General features: G+C 41.4%; 1 protein-coding gene across 4 annotated transcripts in view; it reads right to left on the bottom strand.

Annotated features, from left to right (window-relative positions):
* PCSK5 (proprotein convertase subtilisin/kexin type 5) overlaps positions 1-24316 on the bottom strand; it is a 459846-nt gene that overhangs the window by 315428 nt on the left and 120102 nt on the right. For all 4 annotated transcript variants that reach the window (XM_056523317.1, XM_056523326.1, XM_056523339.1 and 1 more), the window contains exon 4: positions 1229-1372. In XM_056523317.1, coding sequence (XP_056379292.1) covers positions 1229-1372 — 144 coding nt within the window. The remainder of the gene's footprint in view (positions 1-1228; positions 1373-24316) is intronic.

The raw sequence follows: 24316 nt of genomic DNA, 5'->3' as shown, positions 1-24316 counted from the left end.
AATGTTGTATAAAGACCATCTGGAGGTCTGAACTGCAGTAGGCAAGATGTAATACACTTAACTTTTAAGGAGTAGATGGCGTAACTGGCCCTCTAGGAGACCAAGGAGACCAAAGGGTTGAGGGTCTGAAATTATAACAACCTTCTAGAGATTTTTCTAGTGATCTTTTTATTCTTAGTTCAGTGACCATGACAAGGGGGCATCCTCTAAGTCTAAACATTTATATCATACTGATTCTTTACTGTAAGAGCAGTGAGACTATGAAACACTTTGCCACAGGATGTTTTTCTAGTAAAATATAATATTACAGGTTATGGAAAGTAGATCAATGTGGATAAAACATTGATCCAGGGATTTATTCTGATGCTATCTTGGAGTCGGTAAGGAATTCTTTCTCTGTTATGGGACAAATGGCATCAGCCTCATGGGGGTGGGGTTTGCCTTCCTCTGGATCAACACAGTAGGGTTTTAGGTTGAACTTGATGGACATTTGTCTTTTTTCAACCTTACAAACTATGTAACTTTTTAAGTGCTCTTGCACAGATATCCAATACTTTTTGCTCAAATAGCAGGCAAGAAAGGAAAGACTGACATCAGAAACAGACCACATGGTCTACCCACTCTGTCATTATATTATTATTAGTAGTATCATTAATATATATTGAACACAGTTCATATCAGTTCACCCTTGTAGCAGGCGTTCGGACCAGGCGTGGACTCCGCCCCAAAAATGGAAAAGGAAGAAGGATTGTCCAGCGCTTGAATCTGGGAACAGGTACTTCATTGAGAAGCCAGGGAGAACATACAGGTACACGGAGATGTGTACCTGTATGTCCTCCCTGGCTTCTCAATAAAGTACCTGTTCCCAGAGTCAAGCACTGGACAATCCTTCTTTCTTTCATAATATTATTATATAATTTGCTTGTAATTTTTTTATTTAATATATTATATACAATTCAAAAAACAGATATACTGTCTCTGTATAACTAGGCGATAGACCCTCAAAATTTGCCCACTGGTAGTCACGAGGTACTACTTCCGTCTGACATTGTTCAAAACCATAATATGTATTACATACAACTGGATGTCCATACAGTAGAAATGAAGCTGATGTATATACATCAGGGGTCTCCTTTGTAATCCTTTGCTTATGAGAATTACAGGGTGCAAAGTTTTTTTTTTGCAATCATTTTGCGTTTCCAAGGTAAAGTCATGTTAAAGAACTCACATAATTCTGCATCAGGTCAGGATGATTCCTTTCAATGCCGTCATCTAGAATAGTAACAACCACATTTTTTCCAGTGTATCCTCGTTTCCAGGCTCCTACGATGTTCATGTCTGACTGACAGTGGTGGGCATTCTCACTGCAGTGCTGCGGGGGGAAGAAGGAACAGCTTGTCACAATATTACCAGCTAGCTACACATAATATTATTTCAGTCCACAATGGAATCTATTCATATTTAGAGCTCTACAGATATAAACTACAAAGCAAATTAGACATGACAGAATGGGATTTGGAAATTACACAGATATAGAATAACAAGATTTTTCTGTGTGAAAATCAATAAAATCTGCTAGACATAATTGAAAACATAGAGGCTTCCCCACAAACCCAGCTTTTAGTCAAGGCTCAATTAAGCACAATGGATGAAGAGGAAAAATAAGCAATATACTTATTATTTGGCTTAGGCAATAAAAATAGAAACATGAGAATGTTGTCACTGATGAAGGTACATTAAGGGGTAGACAATTCCTTTAATATAAAAGCAAAACATTACATGCCAAGCATTCTGAGTTGACCATAGTGAACGTCCTTGCCTGTTGTTAGCAGTTATTCAGTTTTGCTCACAAAAAGTGGCCCTGAAAGTTATTGCATGTTGTCCCAATGAAATATTTGGGACAACATGCAATACCTTGTAACAATGCTATAAAAAGTACAGCATTGGATAAAGTACACACCACATTAAAACCAATGTAAACATTGAAGAATCTGCATGAGTGTTGATGCTCCTCGACCCCCACCAATTCCTTTTCTGATACAAAATGACATATTTCTGTGCTATAGCAACACTCCTATATAGATGTCAGTGTCATCCCATGGCCATAAATTTCCCTAGTGCTTGCTCAGACAAGATCTTAGGTTTCTGTATTACATTTCTATTGAAAGTTTCCACCAGATATTCCTATATTAAACGTTTATATGATAAAACTTGATTGGAAAAGCATATAGATTATTGACAACCATAATATCACTATAGTGTTGAGGGTTTTGTCAAAAGCACTGTGTTAGCATCATAGTTCTTACCAAGCCTCTGACCTGATGGACACATAAAGTTATTTGAAAGATAACCTCCTCTATGGCAGCCAATCCGAAGCAGGCCGTAATCTGCAACTGTTTATGCTTTTTTCTATTATTTAACCTCCAACCCAAAAAAACTTAGTGATAAAAAATATTGTGTGTGTACAATAATAGAATTAGACAGATGTGTAAAGTTGTAGGATGGGCCCTATAAATCATTCCCTTATGTGGACCCAAGAGACCTTAGTCTGACATAGTTGTTCTGAAGAAGTCTAAAGGTGCATTCACACTGAGGAATTCAAGAGGAATAATTTCGGTCAGGAAATTGTTGACTTCTGTCATTTTATCCATCGTGCAGAATTTGCACGGAATTCGTGCAGAATTTGCGCAGAATTTCCACGTGGAAATGAAGAGGAATGAAGGAGGAGGCTATTCAATTCTACTTCTCTGGATTCCGCATGAATTCTGTGTGAGTTCCGCTTGAATGCCGCAAGAATTCCACATAAAATGAAGTTTGCCAGGAAAAAAAAATCCTATTGACTTTAATGGGCTTTTACTCGAGGATTCCACCTGAATGAACATGTTCTATCTTCAGGCAGAACAGAATTCAATGTTGGAATTCTGCTAGCAGAAATTCCTCAGTGTGAACAGGACATCAGAAAGTCCGTTAAAGTCAATTGAAAATGACTTGATTAATAAATTGGAGCAGAAAAGCAAGCAGAATTACTCGAGTAATTTCCTCTTGAATTCGTCCAAGGATAGGGGATGAGATGTCTGGGGATCCCCGCAATCTCTCCTGCAGCCCCTGAGTCATCAGCTCTAAGGAGCTAAGTTTTCTCTGTTGCTGATGACTCAGGATACAGGGGTCGGCAGTTTGTGATGTCATGGACACCGTCACACCCCCTCCCATATACTTGCATTAAGGGGTGGGGCATCATGAGGGGGGTGTAGCCATGATGTCACAAACCACCGGCCCCTGTATCCTGAGTCATCAGCCATGGAGCAAACTTAGCTCCTTAGAGCTGATGACTTGGGGGGCTGCAGGAGAGATCGTGGGACCCTGCAATCATACATCTTATCCCCTATCCTTGGATAGGGGATAAGATGTCTAGGGTCAGAGTACTCCTTTAAGCATCTGAACATGCCCTTAAGTTCTTAGCTGGGGAAATATGCTAAATAAAAAACAGCTTACCGTACGGATAATGTGGAATGTCTACTCTCCATCTAACATTTCTTAAAGTATGTTGTGTAGCCTTTTTCAGTAATAGTTGTTTTCACTTACTCAACTGCTCCATAAATGTATTAGTCATGACTCATGGCATTGTGCTAAACTATTATTTCATTAGGATGTTAATTTATACCCTATACATATAACATGAGAACATTTCTATAAGGCAAGTGTCTTATTATCACATAAGCAGGAAATGATAAAACATGTACACTATGCTCAACTTCCCTGCTAAGCGCGTATGTGGAGACAAATAGATTCAATTTAACTCATTTACTTCAGGTGGTCTTTGTTGGAGATGCAATTTAAACCAATGCAAACAAAGTGCTTGGATTTTATCTAGGTATATTTATTTCTACTACTTTGTGCTTGCCAATTGTATCCCAGGCAGAAACATGTTCATTGCTTCATTTTTCTAGTCAGTGTAAAAATGTAGTCATAAACAATATGCCTTCCAGATCTATGCCAGCATAAATATATACATTGCTTTCATTTGTGTCTCCAAAATAGACTCTTTATAAAGTGAAATGGACATATCTGGAAATTTATAGCTAAGGTACAATTGGCTGCAAAATTACAGGAGCTAAAAAGTTTACTTTCTATGGAAAACTGTTACAGAAGTCAAATGACATTTTAAGCTGCCAATAGATTACATGAGAATGTTAGAAACTTTGTAAGGGTGCAGTCACACCATGTTTTGAGCCTTCAGTGGCCAGTGTAGTGAAGAAAAGGGTTCCCTGCGGCCGAATGTGACTGCACAGCTGATTAAAAGTGCTGACTCATCAGTCTGATTGGCTGAGACGTGCTCACCTGCCCCTTACTATTGGTTGTTGAGTAGAGTGTGCACGTATGCAACGGAAACAAGTCTCTACATTCTCCCTGCTGCTGTGTTCCCGATCTCCACTCTCTCACAGCAGGACAAAGCAAACTGTGAGAATGTACAGATCGGGGAACAGAGACGCAGGATATATTGCTGCAGGGCACACTCCACTACATGCCAGCTGTGCTCGGACACAGCGCCAAGCGCTGTGGGGATAAACAAAGAAGCGAACACTTCACTACATCCCTCAGGAATAGACACATTTTGATTCGGAAGGGGGGAGTTGGATGTAGCAGGCAGCAGGGATACCCTGCCCCAATCTCGATCCCAGATTGGGCGCTGTGAGAGCCGATGTGAAGAAAACTGTGTCGGGCGGTGGACCAGCTGAGACCCTTACATGACTCAGAAGCTTTCCCAGCTGTGCGGTCACATTCTGCCACAAGGCACAGTTTTCTTCACTACAAGGGATCCAAAGGAAGAATTTCAAAACCGCCTGCTCATGTATCCTTGGTGGAAATGTGCAATACCCTATTCATGCAATACCCTATTCAGTCCAATGGCTTTTCAATCAAGAAAAATTACAAAACTGCTTCTTTCTTGAAGAAACAGCGCCACAGGTCATGTCTGGTATTGTAGCTTGGCACCATCAAGTGAATAAGACAACTGCTGTGTGTGACACCAGCCGTACACCCTCTTTTTTGTGGAATTTGTTGATTTCATTGGGGTGTTTCTTGATGAAGTTTTTGTCCCACCTGCCCCCCAAAAAAATAGCGTGTTTTAGTAAATGTATTTTTGAGGGATTTTTCTCATTACAAGTCATGTGATGTCTATTGATTATAAATAAATAAACAAAATAAACACCAGGCACAGCATTTTTTCCACAAATTTTATGATGTAAACCAATTTTTGTTAAGGGCATTGAAGTCACTGTGATTTTTCATCCATGGACTGAGAATCTATATATCCCTTATATTCCACTGCTCAGAGTTCGCTACTATATAAACACTAAACTAGGCAATTCTATATATGCTAAACATCCTGGACACAAGGCTGATTCATTTTGTCTACATTGATATATTGTTGCAAACTAGGTTTTATAGCTGAATAAATAAAAAGTATATGGGAAAGTTTTCATTCTAGAACGATTAAGCGTTACTTCTATCGAACTGTATACCCTATTACTGCATTGTATTCTACAGTGCTGCTGCTGCTGGTTTTAGTATAACATAGCAACTGAACATCACAGTAATCTCATGATGAGATTTAGAATTTTCAAGCCCAACACATAGGATGTGGGGCGACAAATATACATAAGTCTATTCATTAATAAATAGCAAGCAAATTGTTTCAAGTGATGAAAGGGGATTGTGGAAGGCTAGCATGAAGGCATGTGGACAAAGTACTGCTGTGAGATGTTTCAATAAAGCCAACAAAATCCTAATTTACTATTACAAGGCTATGGTACAGAGACTGTTGCATTCAGGAACCCATTAAAAAGTAACAGGCAATGCTTTGTTTTGTCTCTATTTACAGACCACTTGTATATCGGGCTAAACTTGCATTCTGAACAGCACAAAAAAGCCTGTATAGTCACATCAAAGCATCCAAGTTAACAATGTGGCAATGTTGAAAAAGCAGCGTTTGGTTGTGCAAACACTCTATTAGGCATGGGGCATAAAAATGAAGAGCTACATAGAATGTAGCAAAGCCTTGTTAGTAAGGCCATTTGGAGCATAATAGTAGTATTACAGTATAACAATAATCAATTCTAAAAGAGTCTACGTACGGATGTGAAAATGTTATAATAATCTGATAAAAGGTAAAACGCCTTCTTTATCATACTGTACTGCTAAGGGGAATCTGTCAGTTCAATATCATGCTCAGGGCTGCTGATGTGGGCAGATAGCAAATTAGGGAAAAAAAACAAATGATACCTGATTTCTGTTTGCAAAAATATAAAATCATGTTTTTCTTCCAAGCTCAAGTGTCATAGACTCCGTTGTGAGCTGCAGAAGGCAAGCCACCTGTGTGAACAATTATTTGGCAAATTGTATTTTTCAGGATTAATTTTATTACTGAACAACTCAAAATCCAAAATGTTAATAAACCTGAATATTTTAGAAAGTAAAGTGTTGGCTTTCTAAGAGAATATCTATATGGGAGATTTATCATTGCTTTTAGAGCATTTTTTTTGTCTATGTTTAGGCGCAGTTTAGGCGCAAGCAGCATATTTAGCGACTTTTATGCCTCTTTTGATATATACAGTTTCACTCTTTTTGCCTACCCGTAGAACTTTTTCTTTTTGACCATGCAGTTGTCATGTATTTATCATTTGCAACTTTTGTCAAAAGTCACTATTTTGTGCGCAAAGGTACTTTTTTAGGTGCAAAGCTACACCACCTACCAGTAGGCGTGAGAATAATTTCTACCTTCCACAATTCAACCTTTAACCCCTTGTGGACGACAGCGTCCCACTCCCCTTCTATGACACGTGCTCAGGAGCTGAGCGCAGGTCATAGCTGCGCGGTCCTGGCGGCTATCTGCCACCAGGACCCATCTCTAATGTCAGACATCACCGATCACGGTGATGCCCAGCTTTAACCCCTTAGACACCGCAATCAAATTTGATTGTAGCATCTAAAATGCAATAAAAAATGTCCAGGCAGCTCTGTGAAAGTAAGTAAAAACACCTAACCTGCCAAATTCAGGACCCGGGAAAGTGTCCACTTCCCTCCCTCACAAGTGTCTAGAAAAAGTGTATGTGCTAGAGCTTTTCCCACCACAGCAGAGCTGCACAAAATTCATCATCCTGCTGCACCTTCTTGTAAATAAAATGCACGCTAGTCACACCCACCACCCAAATAAACGTGGGAAAATAGCTCTACCGTAGACATTCTTTGATAAATCTGGGCCTATGTGTGCACAATTACGGGGCAACTATAAGTGAGCAGAATTATTATGCAATTAAATAAAAAATTTAATTTTTCTGATCTCACTTGTTTATTTTCATTTGTTAAAGTGAAAAAGATAAACAAACAACTCAAAATCTATAAATAAACATTTGTAACTTTAAAAAAACAACAACAACAAAAAAAAAAACAGTGATCATTATAGCCACCCTTTTCAATAACAGTCATAAACCATTCATAGAGTCAATAACAGTCATAAGCCATTCAAGGAGTCAATAACAGTCATAAGCCATTCATGTCAGCTTCTTGGTTGCTGCTACAACTTATTGGCCCTCATTTACTATTGCAAACCCGACATGTTTTGTCGGGTTGTGCGCCAGTTTCAGGCGTGTCCATCGGGGAAAGGTGGCGTGGTCACAGAAAAGGGGTGTGTTCCCGACATTTTCACAAAATCACAACATATTTACTAAAGTTTCCACATAAAATGTGGTGGATTTCAGCTGAGGAAATCCCTATAGATCAGAGCATGTGTAAAAAAAAGCAAAATGTAGGGAAAGTGGAAATTGTAGGAAAACCTTAGAAAATACTGTGGAAAATAAATTTTAGGGAATTAAAACCCACAAGGAAACCTACACAACACTCTTAGTAAATAAGGGCCATTGTGTAGCAGCAACCATAGTCTCCCAGACATTGTTCAGTGAGGTGTACTGTTTTCCTTCACCGTGAATCTACCATTTAAGAAGGTCCCACAAGTTCTCAACGGGGTTAAGTTTATCTGAGGAAGGGGGGACATATTGGGATTTTTTTCATCTTTAAGGCCTTTACAGGCTAGCCGTGCGCAGTGGAGTACTTTAAGGGTCTATTCACACATACAGTATTCTGCGCAGATTTGATGAGCAGGATTTGTAACTACAGATTGGAAGCTGTGCTCAGTCATTTAGTTTACATTGAAATCTGCAGCAGAAAATCCTGTGCATCAAATCCTGTGCATTAAATCTGCTTACGTGTGAATAGACCCTAAATCATGAGATGGAGCATCGTCCTGCATATAATGCAGATATTTTCCTACACTACTGCTTGACAAAAAATTTCTTCTTAAGGCCTCTTTCACACTGCCTTTAGTGCCCGGCACTGTGAAGACTACTGGGAGAGCCGGGCAGAATAATGGGAGAAAATTTAAAGCATGTGTCGTCTTTTTCACCCGTTATTCATAATAATAAATGGGACCCGTTGTTTACCATTGGTCCCCAGTATGAGAACGACAATTAAAGTCGAGACAAAAAAAAGAGACTCTGACAGCTGTTCTGCTGGCATCTTAGCCAAAGTGGAGCTGTGTGCCCATTACTGATACAACTGTGGTGACCCAGTACGGAATACCGTATTCTGCCCATCCTGTCAAGCAGATGATGCCTTCAGTGTCCATCTTGGGCCCACTACTTAGGACTCATTATATTGTATTGTTATGACATTGTTGTTATTCTAGAATTTTCCATTTTATTCTATTTATCTCAACCTCGGACCGTGTATAGGCTAACGGTGCCCTGGCATCACAAAGTGTTGATTTCACGCTATCCACCCCGTAGACACCACACAACCACAGGCCTGTCCATCTGGAATTTCAAGAATTAGCACATCAGTCCATTGAAAAACCTGTCTTTAGATATTTTTGACATTTCACTTCTGTGTCTTGTTCAGCAGTGGTCAGGTTTAAGACTTCCTTACCTTGGTCTTGTCTCTTAGCACTGAACACCTTGAACTTCTGGACACTCCATGTAGGTTACAGTTTTGGAATATGAGAGCACTGGAAAATAATGGGTTCCTGGTAGCTTCACTTTTGATTTTTCTCAAATATTTGGCAGCCAATTTGTGTTTTTTCGCAACACATTTCTTGTGACTCTTTTGACTATTTGCAACAAAGCCTTTGATGGTTTTGTGATCACTCCCCAATATCTTAGCTACTTTGAGAGTGCTGCATAACTCTGAAAGACTTTTTACAATTTTTGACTTTTCAGCATCAGTTAAATCTCTTTTCGGCTCATATTGACTTAGGAAAAAGAAGCTGACTATTAACTATTTATACCTTGATATAGGGTGTTCATCTCCTTAGGCTACACCCTCCCTGATTACACAAATAAATATCACCTGATATGCTTAAATCCAATGAAGATACAAGTTTATAAAGCTTAGAGTTTGAAAATCTGCATAAAAATGATGATATGGTCAAAATACTTATTTGCCTAATAACTATGCACACTGTGTCGTAACCACAACAGAACGTGTACTTCTTCAGATCACACCCTGACATCTTTAAAGTTGTAAAACTATTGTCTGCTCTCTTACAAGTACTAATGGTGACAGAATTTGTAGATAGATGTGAGAGTGTTTCATTAGAACCATTATTGCTTTCTTCTACTACAGTGCATCTTAAAGACTTAGTCTCATCTTGTCATAGCAGCTCTCATATTAAAAGGCTTGTCTATGATGAAACAACCCTTTTAATGATTCCAATTGGTATGTATTGAAATAAAGACTTTGCCGTAAAGATGTATATGATGCGATATTGTTCTATTTGACCGTAAGGGTACAATCACATCTGTATCGGAGGTTCCATTAGGAGCCTCCTTTGCAGATTCCGGTCAAAATGCTGGACAAAGAAGTGTGATATGCCGGCTTATTTAGTCTGATAAAATGCTAAACACCAGGCGTGAAAACCTAGACAGACCCCATTAAAGTCAATGAGGTCCATCAGGTGCTGTTTGTTCATGTTAGTAATCCAACTGCACTGTTAGTCCGCGTTCACATGGCAGATTTTCTGCATGTCTGCATCAATTCTGAGTCTGCATCTGTTGATTGCAGAATTCCGTATATTTCCCGCATTTGCAGAATTGATGCAGAATGGACGCAGAGTTGATGCGGAATTCGTGCTGCGGCCTTAAGCAGGGTTCACACGGCAGAATTTCTGCAATGAATTCTGCATTGAATTTTGCATGAAAATTCTGCATGAATTTCTAGCCAATACACTTTAACGGGTTTCTGCTGTCCCATTTACGAGCAGAATTTCTGCAGCAAAATTTCCAAAGTGAATGGGCAATTCATTTCTGCAGAATTTACTGCAGAATTTTCATGCAGAATTCCATTCAGAAATGTTGCCGTGTGAACATAGACTTACACATGTTGTCCTCATTCTCAAAACAGTGGTTTCCAAACTGTGGCCCTCCAGCTGTTAAAAAACTACAACACTCAGCATGCCCGGACAGCCAACGGCTGTCCGGGCATGCTAGGAGTTGTAGTTTTCCAACAGCTGGAGGGCCACAGTTTGGAGACCACAGTTCTAAAACAGCATAAAGAACAAAGCACCATTATTTAGTACAATAAAATTAGTTCTGGAAACCTGACGGAGACTTTTAAAGGGGCACCTCCAGTGGAAAACTTTTTTTTTTTTTTTTATTAAATGGTGCCAGAAAGTTAACCAGATTTGTAAATTGCTCTTATTTAAAAATCTTAATTCTTCCAGTAATTATCAGCTGCTGTATGCTCCAGAGGAAGTTCTTTTCTTTTTGAATTTCTTTTCTGTCTGACCACAGTGCTCTCTGCTGACACCTCTGTCCATGTCAGAAACTGTCCAGTTCCTGGACAGTTCCTGACATGGACAGAGGTGTTAGCAGAGAGCACTGTGGTCAGACAGAAAATAAATGTAAAAAGAAAAGAACTTCCTGTGGAGCATACAGCAGCTGATAAGTACTGGAAGGATTAAGATTTTTTAATAGACGTAATTTACAGATCTGTATAACTTTCTGGCACCAGTTGATAAGAAAAAAAAAAAAAAGAATTGCTTTCCATCGCTGTTTGTGTTCTGTGATGGAACAGAACATCTTAAAGTAGTAAGGAGGGATATATAAGTACAGTGTGAGGGTATATCTGAATAGTCTAATAATGAATGAAGTACTTGGCAGAGCTGTTGCTGTTAGTTTATGTAAGAGATTTACTTGGCTGAATATAAAGTGATAAAAAACGGATATGAAAAATGAGTTCCCCAGCGGGTGACCAGTCATGAACGGACCACCCAGGGATCTGGGTAGTTACAATTTACTGCTGTTAAACCTGCACTATTTTTTAGCACTTGGCAGCACATAAAAAGTAATGGCTGTAGGTTAGACGGCCTTGTTATTAAGTAGCTGTTGTCCATTGAGAGGTCAATGTGTAGAAGAAACTAAGCTAAGCTTGGTCCTTTATTTCACCACATCCTGCTGCATGAAGGAACAGGCATGACAGACAGCAGAAATAAGCAGCGAACAGTGCTCCTCCGATCTTATCAGACATTTATTTGTGTACATAAACACAGAACTACATCTGCATAAAAACAGCTCATCCCCGGTGCATGACAAACACTGCACAGTATGGAACTTCCTGTGCCAGTGCCAGTGTTTGCTCTGGTACAAATTGTCTTGATTATCTCCCTTCCATTACTCGCACATAGATACATTCGCAGCCGGGGCCCTCCTGGAGTTTCTATTTTACGGGCTTATTAATGTCATTTGCATCTTGCAAGGAAATCTTCAAAGAGAAATATTATTGTTTTCTTTTACATACTTCATGATGGTTTGTAAGCTAAGAGAGTAAAGAGAACAGATAACCCACTCTTAAATGGCTTTTTTAACTATTTATTTTCAAATGTATTATTTAAAATCAGATTTCATTCTGCCTGGCATCTAGTTTCACAGAAGCAAATGGAAATTCTATGGGATAAGTTTACATTTCTAGCTTCCAGGGAGCATGTGGGATGTTGTGAGATTATACTTAAAGCTTACTTGTCATTTGCAAATATTTTTTTCTATAATGTAGATAATACTATTATATGTATATATGCAGAGACAAAATACAGGAAGTGAGGGCAGAACAAGCAGAGCTCTGTGCAGGCTCCTTGCTTGTCAATCATCCTGCTGGGTGCGCTGGTGGAGTGTCAGAGCCTTACTGCTTGTCCCGCTCACAATTCTTGCATTTTGTCTCTGCCCAGAGACACATAAGTAACAGCTGCAGGGACAACAAAGCCCTTTTTTCACTTCAAAATAAACATATTTTATTAACCAATGTATATTGCACATATATATAGATGATGTTATTATCTACACTATATAAAACGTTTGTGCAAATGGCAGGTACACATTAACCCCTTAAGGACTCAGCCCATTTGGACCTTAAGGACTCAGACAATTTTATTTTTACGTTTTCGTTTTTTCCTCCTCCCCTTCAAAAAATCATAACTCTTTGATATTTTCATCCACAGACTAGTATGAGGGCTTGTTTTTTGCGTGACCAGTTGTCCATTGTAATGCCATCACTCACTTTATCATAAAATGTATGGCGCAACCAAAAAAATACTATTTGTGTGGGGAAATTAAAAAGAAAACCGCAATTTTGCAAATTTTGGAAGGTTTTGTTTTCACGCCGTACAATTTATGGTAAAAATGACATGTGTTTTTTATTCTCTGGGTCAATATGATTAAAATGATACCCATGATTATACATTTTACTATTACTGTTGCGCTTAAAAAAAAAATCGCAAATTTTTTAACCAAATTAGTACGTTTAAAATCCCCCTATTTTGAAGACCTATAACTTTTTCATTTTTCTGTATAAGCAGCGGTATGAGGGCTCATTTTTTGCGCTGTAATCTGTACTTTTTATTAATACCATATTTGCTTATACAAAACTTTTATGAAATTTTTTATAAATTTTTTGGGGAATAAAATGTTATAAAAAAGCAGCTATTTTGGACTTTTTTTTTTACGTTCACGCCATTCACCGTACGGGATCATTTACATTTTATTTTAATAGTTCCGATATTTACGCACGCGGCAATACCAAATATGTATATAAAATAATTTTTTTACACTTTTTAGGGGTAAAATAGGGAAAATGGGACAATTTACGTTTTTATTGGGGGAGGGGGTTTTTCACATTTTTTTACTTTATTTTTTTTACTTTTATTTTTACACTTTAATAGTCCCCATAGGGGACTATTTAAAGCAATCACTCGATTGCTAATCCTGTTCAGTGCTATGTATAGGACATAGCACTGATCAGGGTTATCGGTGATCTTCTGCTCTGGTCTGTGGGAAGGCAGATCAGAGCAGAAGACTCCAGGAAGGCAGCGGAGCCAGATGAGGGGACCTCCATCTGCAGTGCAGGATGATCGGATCGCCGCGGCAGCGCTGCGGGCGATCCAATCATCCTGTTAAGTGATCGCGATGCTGCAGATGCCGTGATCTTTATTGATCACGGCATCTGAGGGGTTAATTGCGGACATCCGCGGGATCGCGGGTGTCCGCCATTACCGGCGGATCCCTGGCTGCGATCCACAGCAGGGACCTGCCACGCATGATGCCGGCATCGCTCCGATGCCCGCGGTTATGCTCAGGACGTAAATGTACGTCCTGGTGCGTTAAGTACCACGTCACCAGGACATACATTTACGTCCTGCGTCGTTAAGGGGTTAAAGGGGTTTTTCCATGAAGGACACATCTGCAGGATCAGTTTGATCAGTAGTGGATGAAATGTACCATAGGCAAACACTAAAGTGGCAATGAATAGCATTTGGGCAGAAAGAGGGCACTGAACTGCCGGACAATAAAAAAAACAATAATTAAGAAATGGACACAACATTGAATGTCTCCTTAGTGCTCATTTGTCATCTACTGCCATGTTCGTCACAAAAGGGCACTACAATTGCAATGTATGTTAAAGAGACACTAATGCAAATGATCAACTAAAGGGAAATGATTGGAGAATGGACAGCAAGGCACTTAATTCTGTGCCCAATTGACCACTCTGCTACCGGTCCTTTAAATGTGCTCAATAGTAAATGTTCACTAGCAATTTACTGGTACCTCACTAGTAAATGCTTTAGGCTATGTTCATACTTTAAAATTTAATGTGAATTTCCAAAGCAGATATTTAAGACTGAGCCTCAGGTTTCTTCTGTGGGTGAGTAGGAGATCTCCAGCAGATTTGCGCAGTAATCATTGACATGCCACTTCTTTCCACAGTGGATTTTTTCCCCTTACTTCATGAGGGACTAAACCCACAGCTCATCCTTTCCCTCTCATCAACCTATTTAATTGTCTAAATATCATTCATTAGCTATACAGAGCAGTTTCCCCTCTCTGGTTGTCACTTACATGGAGGGAGAGAGGGATTGACACCATCCAGCCATCCACTCGGTCTCTGTCCAAATTCCTCTCTAAAAGCAGCCCCTACCCTCCTGAGAGACTCAGACCATGTGGTTTTTACCCTGCACTGATAAGTCATGCTCTTTTTAGTGCTGAGAACTGGGAGGTGTGTGCAGCCTCAGCCAATCAGACACTGAATCTCTCTCTGCTGCTCAGATAAGAAGGGTGGGGGCTGTTAGAGCAGAACTACAATGATTTCTGGGAGATGTAGGCAAGGGGAGAAAAGGATGGTAAACAATATCAAGCAGCCGGAGTAGACAACAGAGGCAACAGGAGCCATGCATATCAGGCAGGATGGCTTTCAGGAACATATCCAGGTGTTGTGGCTTTTGAGCTTTATATATTTATATATATTTACTAGCCTCGGGGAATACTTGATAAGCACTTATCTTGTTGATATACCAAATGTTTTATTTGTCTGAGAAATGTTTTATGAAGCCAGAAATGTTCAGTTTCTAAACAAATATAATTTTGTGTCATATCTGAGATTTGTGGATTTGCTATAAAGTGAAAAGGCTGGATGACCAGCTGTGAGTATGGTGATCTCATAATATTTGTCATGGGTTGCATTCATATAGGAACTAAGCAACTGACTTGCCATTTATATGGCACAAGGTGATAACATAAAAAAAATAATAATGTGCAATACATTTCCAACTGATATTCCAGATATTGATCACTTGGATATGATAAATGCGCTGGTTATTGGTATGAGCTGTAGCTCATCTGCTGAGTTATCTATATGTCTATGGCTATAACAAGTATGGTGGATTATTTAGTGCAGAATGTGTTTAGCTGCTGCACTTGCAGTTAGCATAAAGTAGACAGCTTGTTGTGAAGAATATCCCCATTTGTGCTAAACACGTGATAACAAAGTTCATTCCTCTTGTTTGTTCAAGTCTTCCCCAGACTGAAATATTTCTGCTGTAAACTTCCTAAGACTTTCAAGCTTTATACTCATATCCAAACAGTAGCATCAACTTGCCTGAGCACAAAAAGTTGGAATAGAAGGCTCAGTATTTGGAACATCTTACAAGTTTCCTTTTCACAGATCATCCTACGAGATGAGCCCATTTTATATACCCTACTGAGGCATTCTGGGGGGTTAGAAGAGCCATCGATGCTTCTTATTATAGAGTGGGGATATATCTTAGCATATAGGGAACTCTTAGTTGAGGTCTCACAACAACCACTTCATTTAGTGGGCACAAGTGCAGCCACCATTTTAGCTTTTAGTGTGTCTAACTATATTTTTGGTAACAGGTTTCTTAGTAAACGGCGTTGATATGTTTAGACCTATTGGGTGTTTGATACTCTCTTTGAAGAATGATTATACAACGCTGTAGGAGATGTATAAACTGTCCAGTATGTTTACATATATCAGTAAGTATGAAAGAATATTTGAAGCAATATAATGCTATGCTTATGCTGCAGCTGCTGAATTCCCAGCAAATACATGGCATTACTGTGGGAAAAAGGCAACGTGTGAACAGGCCTTAGTGTTGTATCATCACATTGTTAATGGATGGTGTTATGTCTACAATGCTCTTATGATGAGACAGAACACAAGCCCTATAGCACAAACCATACAAAGATGATGTCACATTGAAACTAAGCTACTTTTAAAGCCCAGCTATTGAGCATATTCCCAGAATGTGCTGCTATACTGTGAAGTTGACTGGCTTCAGGCTATGCTGCAAAATGCATTCAAATCAGCCTTTTACAACCTGACATAAGTCAAAGAGTAAACTTGAAATAGCGCTGCTGGGGGGCTAAATATGGAAGCAGAGAATAATTACGGGGGCATTTGTTCCAATACATAAGTAATAACACAGTGCAAAGCTTTACATGCAGTGACATACGGTAGTTTACATTCAGCTACCAGGATTCTTTTTCTTACCATGTAAACATCCTCAGCCTTCCAATATTAATTTGCTCTCAGGATAATAGAATTATACATTAACTACAAAATAAACTATTACATTCACAGAGCTCATTTACAAGTAGTAATTGGGTCCCAGGCTGGAAGTAAATTTATTTTGGGTTTAAAATTGATACTTATTATTTTCAAAAGCAAATATTTAAATATTCAGCAGCCCAATTTTTTTTTAACACTGAGGTAAATTTAAAGGCACAGCTTTCCTACACCAGTTAGACTGTGTAGTTGAAGAATCTTCGATCCTGACAATGCCCTTCTCCTATATTTCTGAAGTGCTGCAGCAGTGGTAGGACCCAAGACACCTATCCCAGTCATGGTGCAGGAACGTGCAGCGCACAGATGATATCAATGCATCCACTTTGGTAAGGTACTACCTTTATTTTAGGTCACACATCTTTGCCTTCTACAGGATTAGTACACATCCTCTTATACCATAAACACACCAGTGCTCATGATAGATACTGGCCCATGTCTCTTGGCACCACTGTTATAGAAGACTATTGAGGAAAAATGGTTTTCTACCAATATTTTAAATATTTAAGTTACCCATTGCTATTAAAATCCTTGACATATTTATGCTGCTAAGAAATGTTCAGCAACTTTTTCTCTGGACATATTATGATAAAATTTCCCCCAAGCTTCAGTTATAAGTTGTTTTAGTAATGCAACAAACATAGGACATTGTTTAAAAGAAAACGGTCATCCTGTTGACCCATACTAAACCCAATACCCAGTGTGGGTGATCAGGAGACCAATGAGGGGTCAATGAGTTAAATACGTACCTGTAGACCAGAGCTGTGTCCCTCTGAATATCCTCTTCTATCCCCGCTGAATTGCGTACAGGAGGCGGGCCTGCCGGGTGAATTTGAATATTCATTGGCTCTGGTCACATGACTGCTCAGTAGGTGCAAGCGCTCACATGACCAGAGCCCATGAATAATCAAATTCAACCAGGAGGCCCACCTCCTGTGCCCAATTCAGCAGGGATATAAGACGATATTCAGAGGGACACAGCTCCAGTCTACAGGTACGTATTTAACTAATTGACCCCTCATTGGTCTCCTGTTCACCCACACTGTAACCCATTGTATTGGGTTTAGTGTAAGTGAACAGGATGACCCCTTTCCTTTAAGGACATCAGAAGATCAATCAATAAGACTGAACTGAAGAAACTGGCACACTGTTCTTTCGGTGTGCTGGTACTCCAAGGAGTTCTAACATACCGATCATCAAGGAACCATATGGTGTTCTAAGCTCATTTAATGGGTCAATGGGGGAATCTACCTAAACTAAATTGTCACGATGCCGGCTGGCAGGTAGTGGATCCTCTGTGCCAGAGAGGGATTGGCGTGGACCGTGCTAGAGGATCGGTTCTAAGTCACTACTGGTTTTCACCAGAGCCCGCCGCAAAGCGGGATGGTCTTGCTGCGGCGGTAGTGACCAGGTCGTATCCCCTAGCAACGGCTCAACCTCTCTGGCTGCTGAAGATAGGCGCGGTACAAGGGAGTAGACAGAAGCAAGGTCGGACGTAGCAGAAGGTCGGGGCAGGCAGCAAGGATCGTAGTCAGGGGCAACGGCAGAAGGTCTGGAATCACAGGCAAGGAACACACAAGGAACGCTTTCACTGGCACTAGGGCAACAAGATCCGGCGAGGGAGTGAAGGGGAAGTGAGGTGATATAGGGAAGTGCACAGGTGTAAACACTAATTGGAACCACTGCACCAATCAGCGGTGCAGTGGCCCTTTAAATCGCAAAGACCCGGCGCGCGCGCGCCCTAGGGAGCGGGGCCGCGCGCGCCGGGACAGAACTGACGGGGAGCGAGTAAGGTACGGGAGCCGGGGTGCGCATCGCGAGCGGGCGCTACCCGCATCGCGAATCGCATCCCGGCCGGAGGTGGTAACGCAGCGCCCCGGGTCCGTGGAACCGACCGGGGCGCTGCAGTGAGGGAAGTGTAGCGAGCGCTCCGGGGAGGAGCGGGGACCCGGAGCGCTCGGCGTAACAGTACCCCCCCCCTTGGGTCTCCCCCTCTTCTTGGGGCCTGAGAACCTGAGGATCAGACTTTTGTCCAGGATATTGTCCTCAGGTTCCCAGGACCTCTCTTCTGGACCACAACCCTCCCAATCCACTAAAAAAAAAGTTCTTCCCCTGACCTTTTTAGAGGCCAAAATCTCTTTGACAGAGAAGATGTCCGAGGAGCCGGAAACAGGAGTGGGAGGAACAGATTTAGGAGAAAAACGGTTGAGGATGAGAGGTTTAAGAAGAGAGACGTGAAAGGCATTAGGGATACGAAGAGAAGGAGGAAGAAGAAGTTTGTAAGAGACAGGATTAATTTGACACAAAACTTTAAAAGGACCAAGATAGCGTGGTCCCAACTTATAGCTCGGGACACGGAAACGGACATATTTAGCGGAGAGCCATACCTTGTCTCCAGGGGAAAAAATGGGAGGAGCTCTTCTTTTCTTATCTGCGAATCTCTTCATGCGAGAAGAAGCCTGTAAGAGAGAATTTTGGGTCTCTTTCCATATGGTGGAAAGATCACGAGAAATTTCATCCACAGCGGGCAGACCAGAGGGCAAGGGGGTAGGGAGGGGGGGAAGAGGGTGACGGCCGTACACCACGAAAAACGGAGATTTGGAGGAAGATTCAGAGATTCTGAAATTATACGAGAATTCGGCCCAAGGTAGAAGATCTGCCCAGTCATCCTGGCGGGAGGAAACAAAATGTCGTAAATAGTCACCCAAGATCTGGTTAATTCTCTCTACTTGTCCATTGGATTGAGGATGGTATGCAGAAGAAAAATTTAATTTAATCTTGAGTTGTTTACAGAGAGCCCTCCAGAATTTAGACACAAATTGGACGCCTCTATCCGAGACGATCTGTGTAGGCAACCCGTGAAGACGAAAAATGTGTACAAAAAATTGTTTAGCCAACTGAGGCGCTGAAGGAAGACCAGGAAGAGGGATGAAATGTGCCATTTTGGAGAATCGATCAACGACCACCCAAATAACAGTGTTGCCATGGGATGGGGGTAAGTCAGTAATAAAATCCATACCAATCAGAGACCAAGGTTGTTCGGGGACAGGTAGAGGATGAAGAAAACCAGCGGGCTTCTGGCGAGGAGTCTTATCCCGGGCACAGATAGTGCAGGCTCGCACAAAGTCCACCACATCAGTCTCTAGAGTCGGCCACCAATAGAAGCGAGAGATGAGTTGCACAGATTTCTTGATGCCCGCATGACCTGCGAGATGGGAGGAGTGACCCCATTTGAGGATCCCAAGGCGTTGGCGTGGAGAAACAAAGGTCTTTCCTGGAGGAGTTTGCCTGATGGAGGCTGGAGAAGTGGAAATCAGGCAGTCAGGAGGAATGATGTGTTGAGGAGAGAGTTCAATTTCAGAGGCATCTGAGGAACGAGAGAGAGCATCGGCCCTAATGTTTTTATCAGCAGGCCGAAAGTGAATTTCAAAATTAAATCGGGCAAAGAACAGAGACCACCTGGCCTGACGAGGATTCAGCCGTTGGGCAGACTGGAGGTAGGAGAGGTTCTTGTGATCGGTGTAAATAATAACTGGAAATCTTGATCCCTCCAGCAGATGCCTCCATTCCTCAAGTGCTAATTTAATGGCTAGAAGCTCTCGATCCCCGATGGAGTAGTTCCTCTCCGCCGGAGAGAAGGTCCTGGAAAAAAAACCACAAGTAACAGCATGCCCGGAAGAGTTTTTTTGTAGAAGGACAGCTCCAGCTCCCACTGAGGAGGCATCAACCTCCAATAGGAAGGGTTTAGATGGGTCAGGTCTGGAGAGCACGGGAGCCGAAGAAAAGGCAGACTTGAGTCGTTTAAAGGCGTCTTCCGCTTGAGGAGGCCAAGACTTGGGATCGGCATTTTTTTTTTGTTAAAGCCACAATAGGAGCCACAATGGTAGAAAAATGTGGAATAAATTGCCTGTAATAATTGGCGAACCCCAAAAAACGTTGGATGGCACGGAGTCCGGAGGGGCGTGGCCAATCTAAGACGGCAGAGAGTTTATCTGGGTCCATTTGTAGTCCCTGGCCAGAGACCAAGTATCCTAGAAAAGGAAGAGATTGGCATTCAAACAGACATTTCTCTATTTTGGCATAGAGTTGATTATCACGAAGTCTCTGAAGAACCATACGGACATGCTGGCGGTGTTCTTCAAGATTGGCAGAAAAAATCAGGATATCGTCCAGATATACAACAACACAGGAGTATAGTAGATCACGAAAAATTTCATTAACAAAGTCTTGGAAGACGGCAGGGGCGTTGCATAGACCAAAGGGCATGACCAGATACTCAAAGTGTCCATCTCTGGTGTTAAATGCCGTTTTCCATTCATCCCCCTCTCTGATGCGGATGAGATTATAAGCACCTCTTAAGTCCAGTTTGGTAAAAATATGGGCACCTTGGAGACGATCAAAGAGTTCAGAGATGAGGGGTAGGGGGTAGCGGTTCTTAACCGTGATTTTATTAAGACCGCGGTAGTCAATGCAAGGACGTAGCATAAGGTCGGGGCAGGCAGCAAGGATCGTAGTCAGGGGCAACGGCAGAAGGTCTGGAATCACAGGCAAGGAACACACAAGGAACGCTTTCACTGGCACTAGGGCAACAAGATCCGGCGAGGGAGTGAAGGGGAAGTGAGGTGATATAGGGAAGTGCACAGGTGTAAACACTAATTGGAACCACTGCACCAATCAGCGGTGCAGTGGCCCTTTAAATCGCAAAGACCCGGCGCGCGCGCGCCCTAGGGAGCGGGGCCGCGCGCGCCGGGACAGAACTGACGGGGAGCGAGTAAGGTACGGGAGCCGGGGTGCGCATCGCGAGCGGGCGCTACCCGCATCGCGAATCGCATCCCGGCCGGAGGTGGTAACGCAGCGCCCCGGGTCCGTGGAACCGACCGGGGCGCTGCAGTGAGGGAAGTGTAGCGAGCGCTCCGGGGAGGAGCGGGGACCCGGAGCGCTCGGCGTAACATAAATTACCTAAAATTAGCGCAAAATTCAAGATGGCACCTTGTTTCTGCAGATGTCATTTTCAGAACTGTGCTGGAAAATTTCCCACAATGCTACAAAATTTTTATAAAATCTTCCAGCTAGTAAAAAATTCATATTTTGATATTATACTAAGATTTACCTATTACTTTTATTTAACAAAACTTTTGACGTGTCATAGAGATATGTCAAAGATTTTGATTGGTGGGGTCTGGGTGCTAATCACTAGTATGAATGGGGAGAAGCGTTCAGCTGAGTGCTTGTTTTCTCACTGCCATATACAGGCTCCATAAACGTATTTTTTTTTTCTACAGTTGGTCTCCTGCAGAGAGGTAAGACGGCAAGGAGCAACAACATTCAATGACAGTAAAACTTACATACTGGGACTTAACTTACCAGTGAAATTTTATAGTAGAATTATATTGCCAGATGTATGTCCTAAACTTACTAGCAACCTGCTAAATGGGATTATATACCAATTGATACTGTACACTCGGTCTTCTTTGAGATTAGTGTCTTTGTAAGTCAAATGCTATAAAAATGAAATCTAGACTTTCAGCGCTTTTAGTTGTTAATAGCTGGGATATGTTTACATAATTATTTTTCCATATTAGTAAAGAGATTTCCTTGAAGAATTTCTCCCATGATGCCACGGTAAAATAAATTAGCCACTTTAGTAAAGATTAAGCATTTAGCAGGAAAAACAACTTCATATCTGTAATTCGAAAGTTCAGCAAACTGAAAAAAAAAATCTGAAATCTTTTTACAAGAAAAACAAACAGCTATCCACCTGAATATGGTATGAAATGAGCCGGTTTTCTTATAAAGCCCCTAATAGGATAGAAGCCGCTCTTTTATGTGAAATGATCAAAAAGCTCATTTGATGTGAAGCTGCAAATTGAAAAGAGATATTTAATTGGTAGAGAAAATGCTGATTTGGAGAATTATCGGTGTGAATGATGCCATAAGTACATATCTGTCATAGTGTAGGAATTACATCACAGTGTGCTGTAGAGAAGGCAAGTATAAGGGTTGTATGGTTTTCTCTACGAGGATATTCTGTGTTACTAGAGGGAGAGTTGTTCATTCATGACCTTAATTTAGTAGCCATAGGTGATAGGAGTCAAATAAAGCCTATAACTCTCTGGAGGACCATGCCTGTCAATGCATTAGAGACTGCACACTTATTTTATAGAACATTGGTCCAGATTTACTAAAATTGTATAAAACTTGGACATTCTACAAATGCCCCCGATTTTTACAATGTGATGCATGATGTTTGATAAATCTGGCATATACAGTGTCCATATTAGGACATCATCAGGCGTCAGACAAACCTCCGTCACACCTCAGACAAACCACCCTCAGCCATCAGACAAACCTCCATCACACCTCAGACAAACCTCCCTTAGCCCTCAGCTCTCAGACAAACCTCCATCACACCTCATACAAACCTCCCTCAACTCTCAGACAAACCTCCGTCATGCCTCAGACAAACCTCGGTCATACCTGAGACAAACCTCGGTCACACCTCAGACAAACCTCTGTCACACCTCAGAAAAACCTCCCTCAGATCACAGACAAACCTCCGTCACACCACAGACAAACCTCCCTCAGCCCTTAGCTCTCAGACAAACCTCCGTCACACCTCATACAAACCTCCCTCAGCCCTCAGCTCTCAGCCAAACCTCCATCATGCTCCAGACATCAGCCGAAAACTGAGAGCACATGCACAGCACTCTGCTGACAGCGTAGGGCTAAAGTAGACAACGTTAGGAGCGTAGCCCAGCACATGTGCAGTTGTCCATACCGCTCAGACCGCATGCTCTGCTTTCCTTCGCTACGCAGTTAACATAGGGAGGCTGAAAAACTTTTACGGCTGTCCGGCTGACGTCTGAGGCATGACGGAGGTTTGGCTGACGCCTGATGATATCCTAATATGGACACTGTAGGCATATTTTAGATGTCTAGACAAGTCTTTAGCTGGCTTAAAAAATTGCGCCTTAATTTTTTTGCACCCAAAGTTGCAGTGAAACGATAGCTTATCAGTCAAGCCATACCCCCTTTTTGCTAGGCCAAATCCCCTTATCGAACACGGCTCAAAGTGTCTATAAGATTTCTAAAACACATGCTAAATGTGGTGCAAGGCATATACTACATGTTTTTTTGTGTGCAAACATGCAACAGTAAGTGGCCCATTATGTACATAACAGCTTTCAAACAATTGCAGAAGATTGTTGGGGTGTGACCAGCTTGCTTTCAGGGAACCCATCTGTCAAAAAGTGCTTAAACAAGTGGAAAATGCCTTTAAGTTGAAATGCTAATGTGGCCAACAATGTAATTGCATTTTATTTTTTTTTTATTTTTTTTTTTTGCCTAAGGTAAAGGACAATACCACTTGCTATCACAAAATGTCTGGATATTGAAACAGCCTAAAGCTGCTCTCACATGCAGTGCTATTGACCGTGGTTAGCGATGCATTATTGATCATTGCAGGCTGGTTCTGCAGTTGCTGAACATAGTAGGAGCTTGTCCACGTATAGCCCACAGATATTGGTAAACCGCCAGTGATAGCCGAGGCCACTAGTGCCGCATTTAAGAGTGGCCTAAACACTTAAAATTGCAGCCAAGGTTAAAATAGAAATTCCATTTCCCCACTTACTAGTCAGCTAGTTCCCCCTTTACTCTTCTACTGCAATCATATATGATGAGCTGACATCAACAGTGACATTACAAAACATTAACTATCTGCAACTACCAACTTTCGATGCTGGGAGACATAACACTTCCATGAACAAAGCTTTCTAGTGCTACCGGCCCCTTAGACTCCCTATGCCAGTTTGACTCCCAAGGAGATCCATTACCCCCTTAGAAAGGCTAAACAAAGACT

The sequence above is a fragment of the Hyla sarda genome, chromosome 1 (genome assembly GCF_029499605.1).
Source record: "Hyla sarda isolate aHylSar1 chromosome 1, aHylSar1.hap1, whole genome shotgun sequence".
In the NCBI taxonomy this organism is placed as follows: domain Eukaryota; kingdom Metazoa; phylum Chordata; class Amphibia; order Anura; family Hylidae; genus Hyla; species Hyla sarda.
Note: the sequence above shows the minus strand (reverse complement) of the source record. Positions and strands in the feature narration are given on the sequence as shown.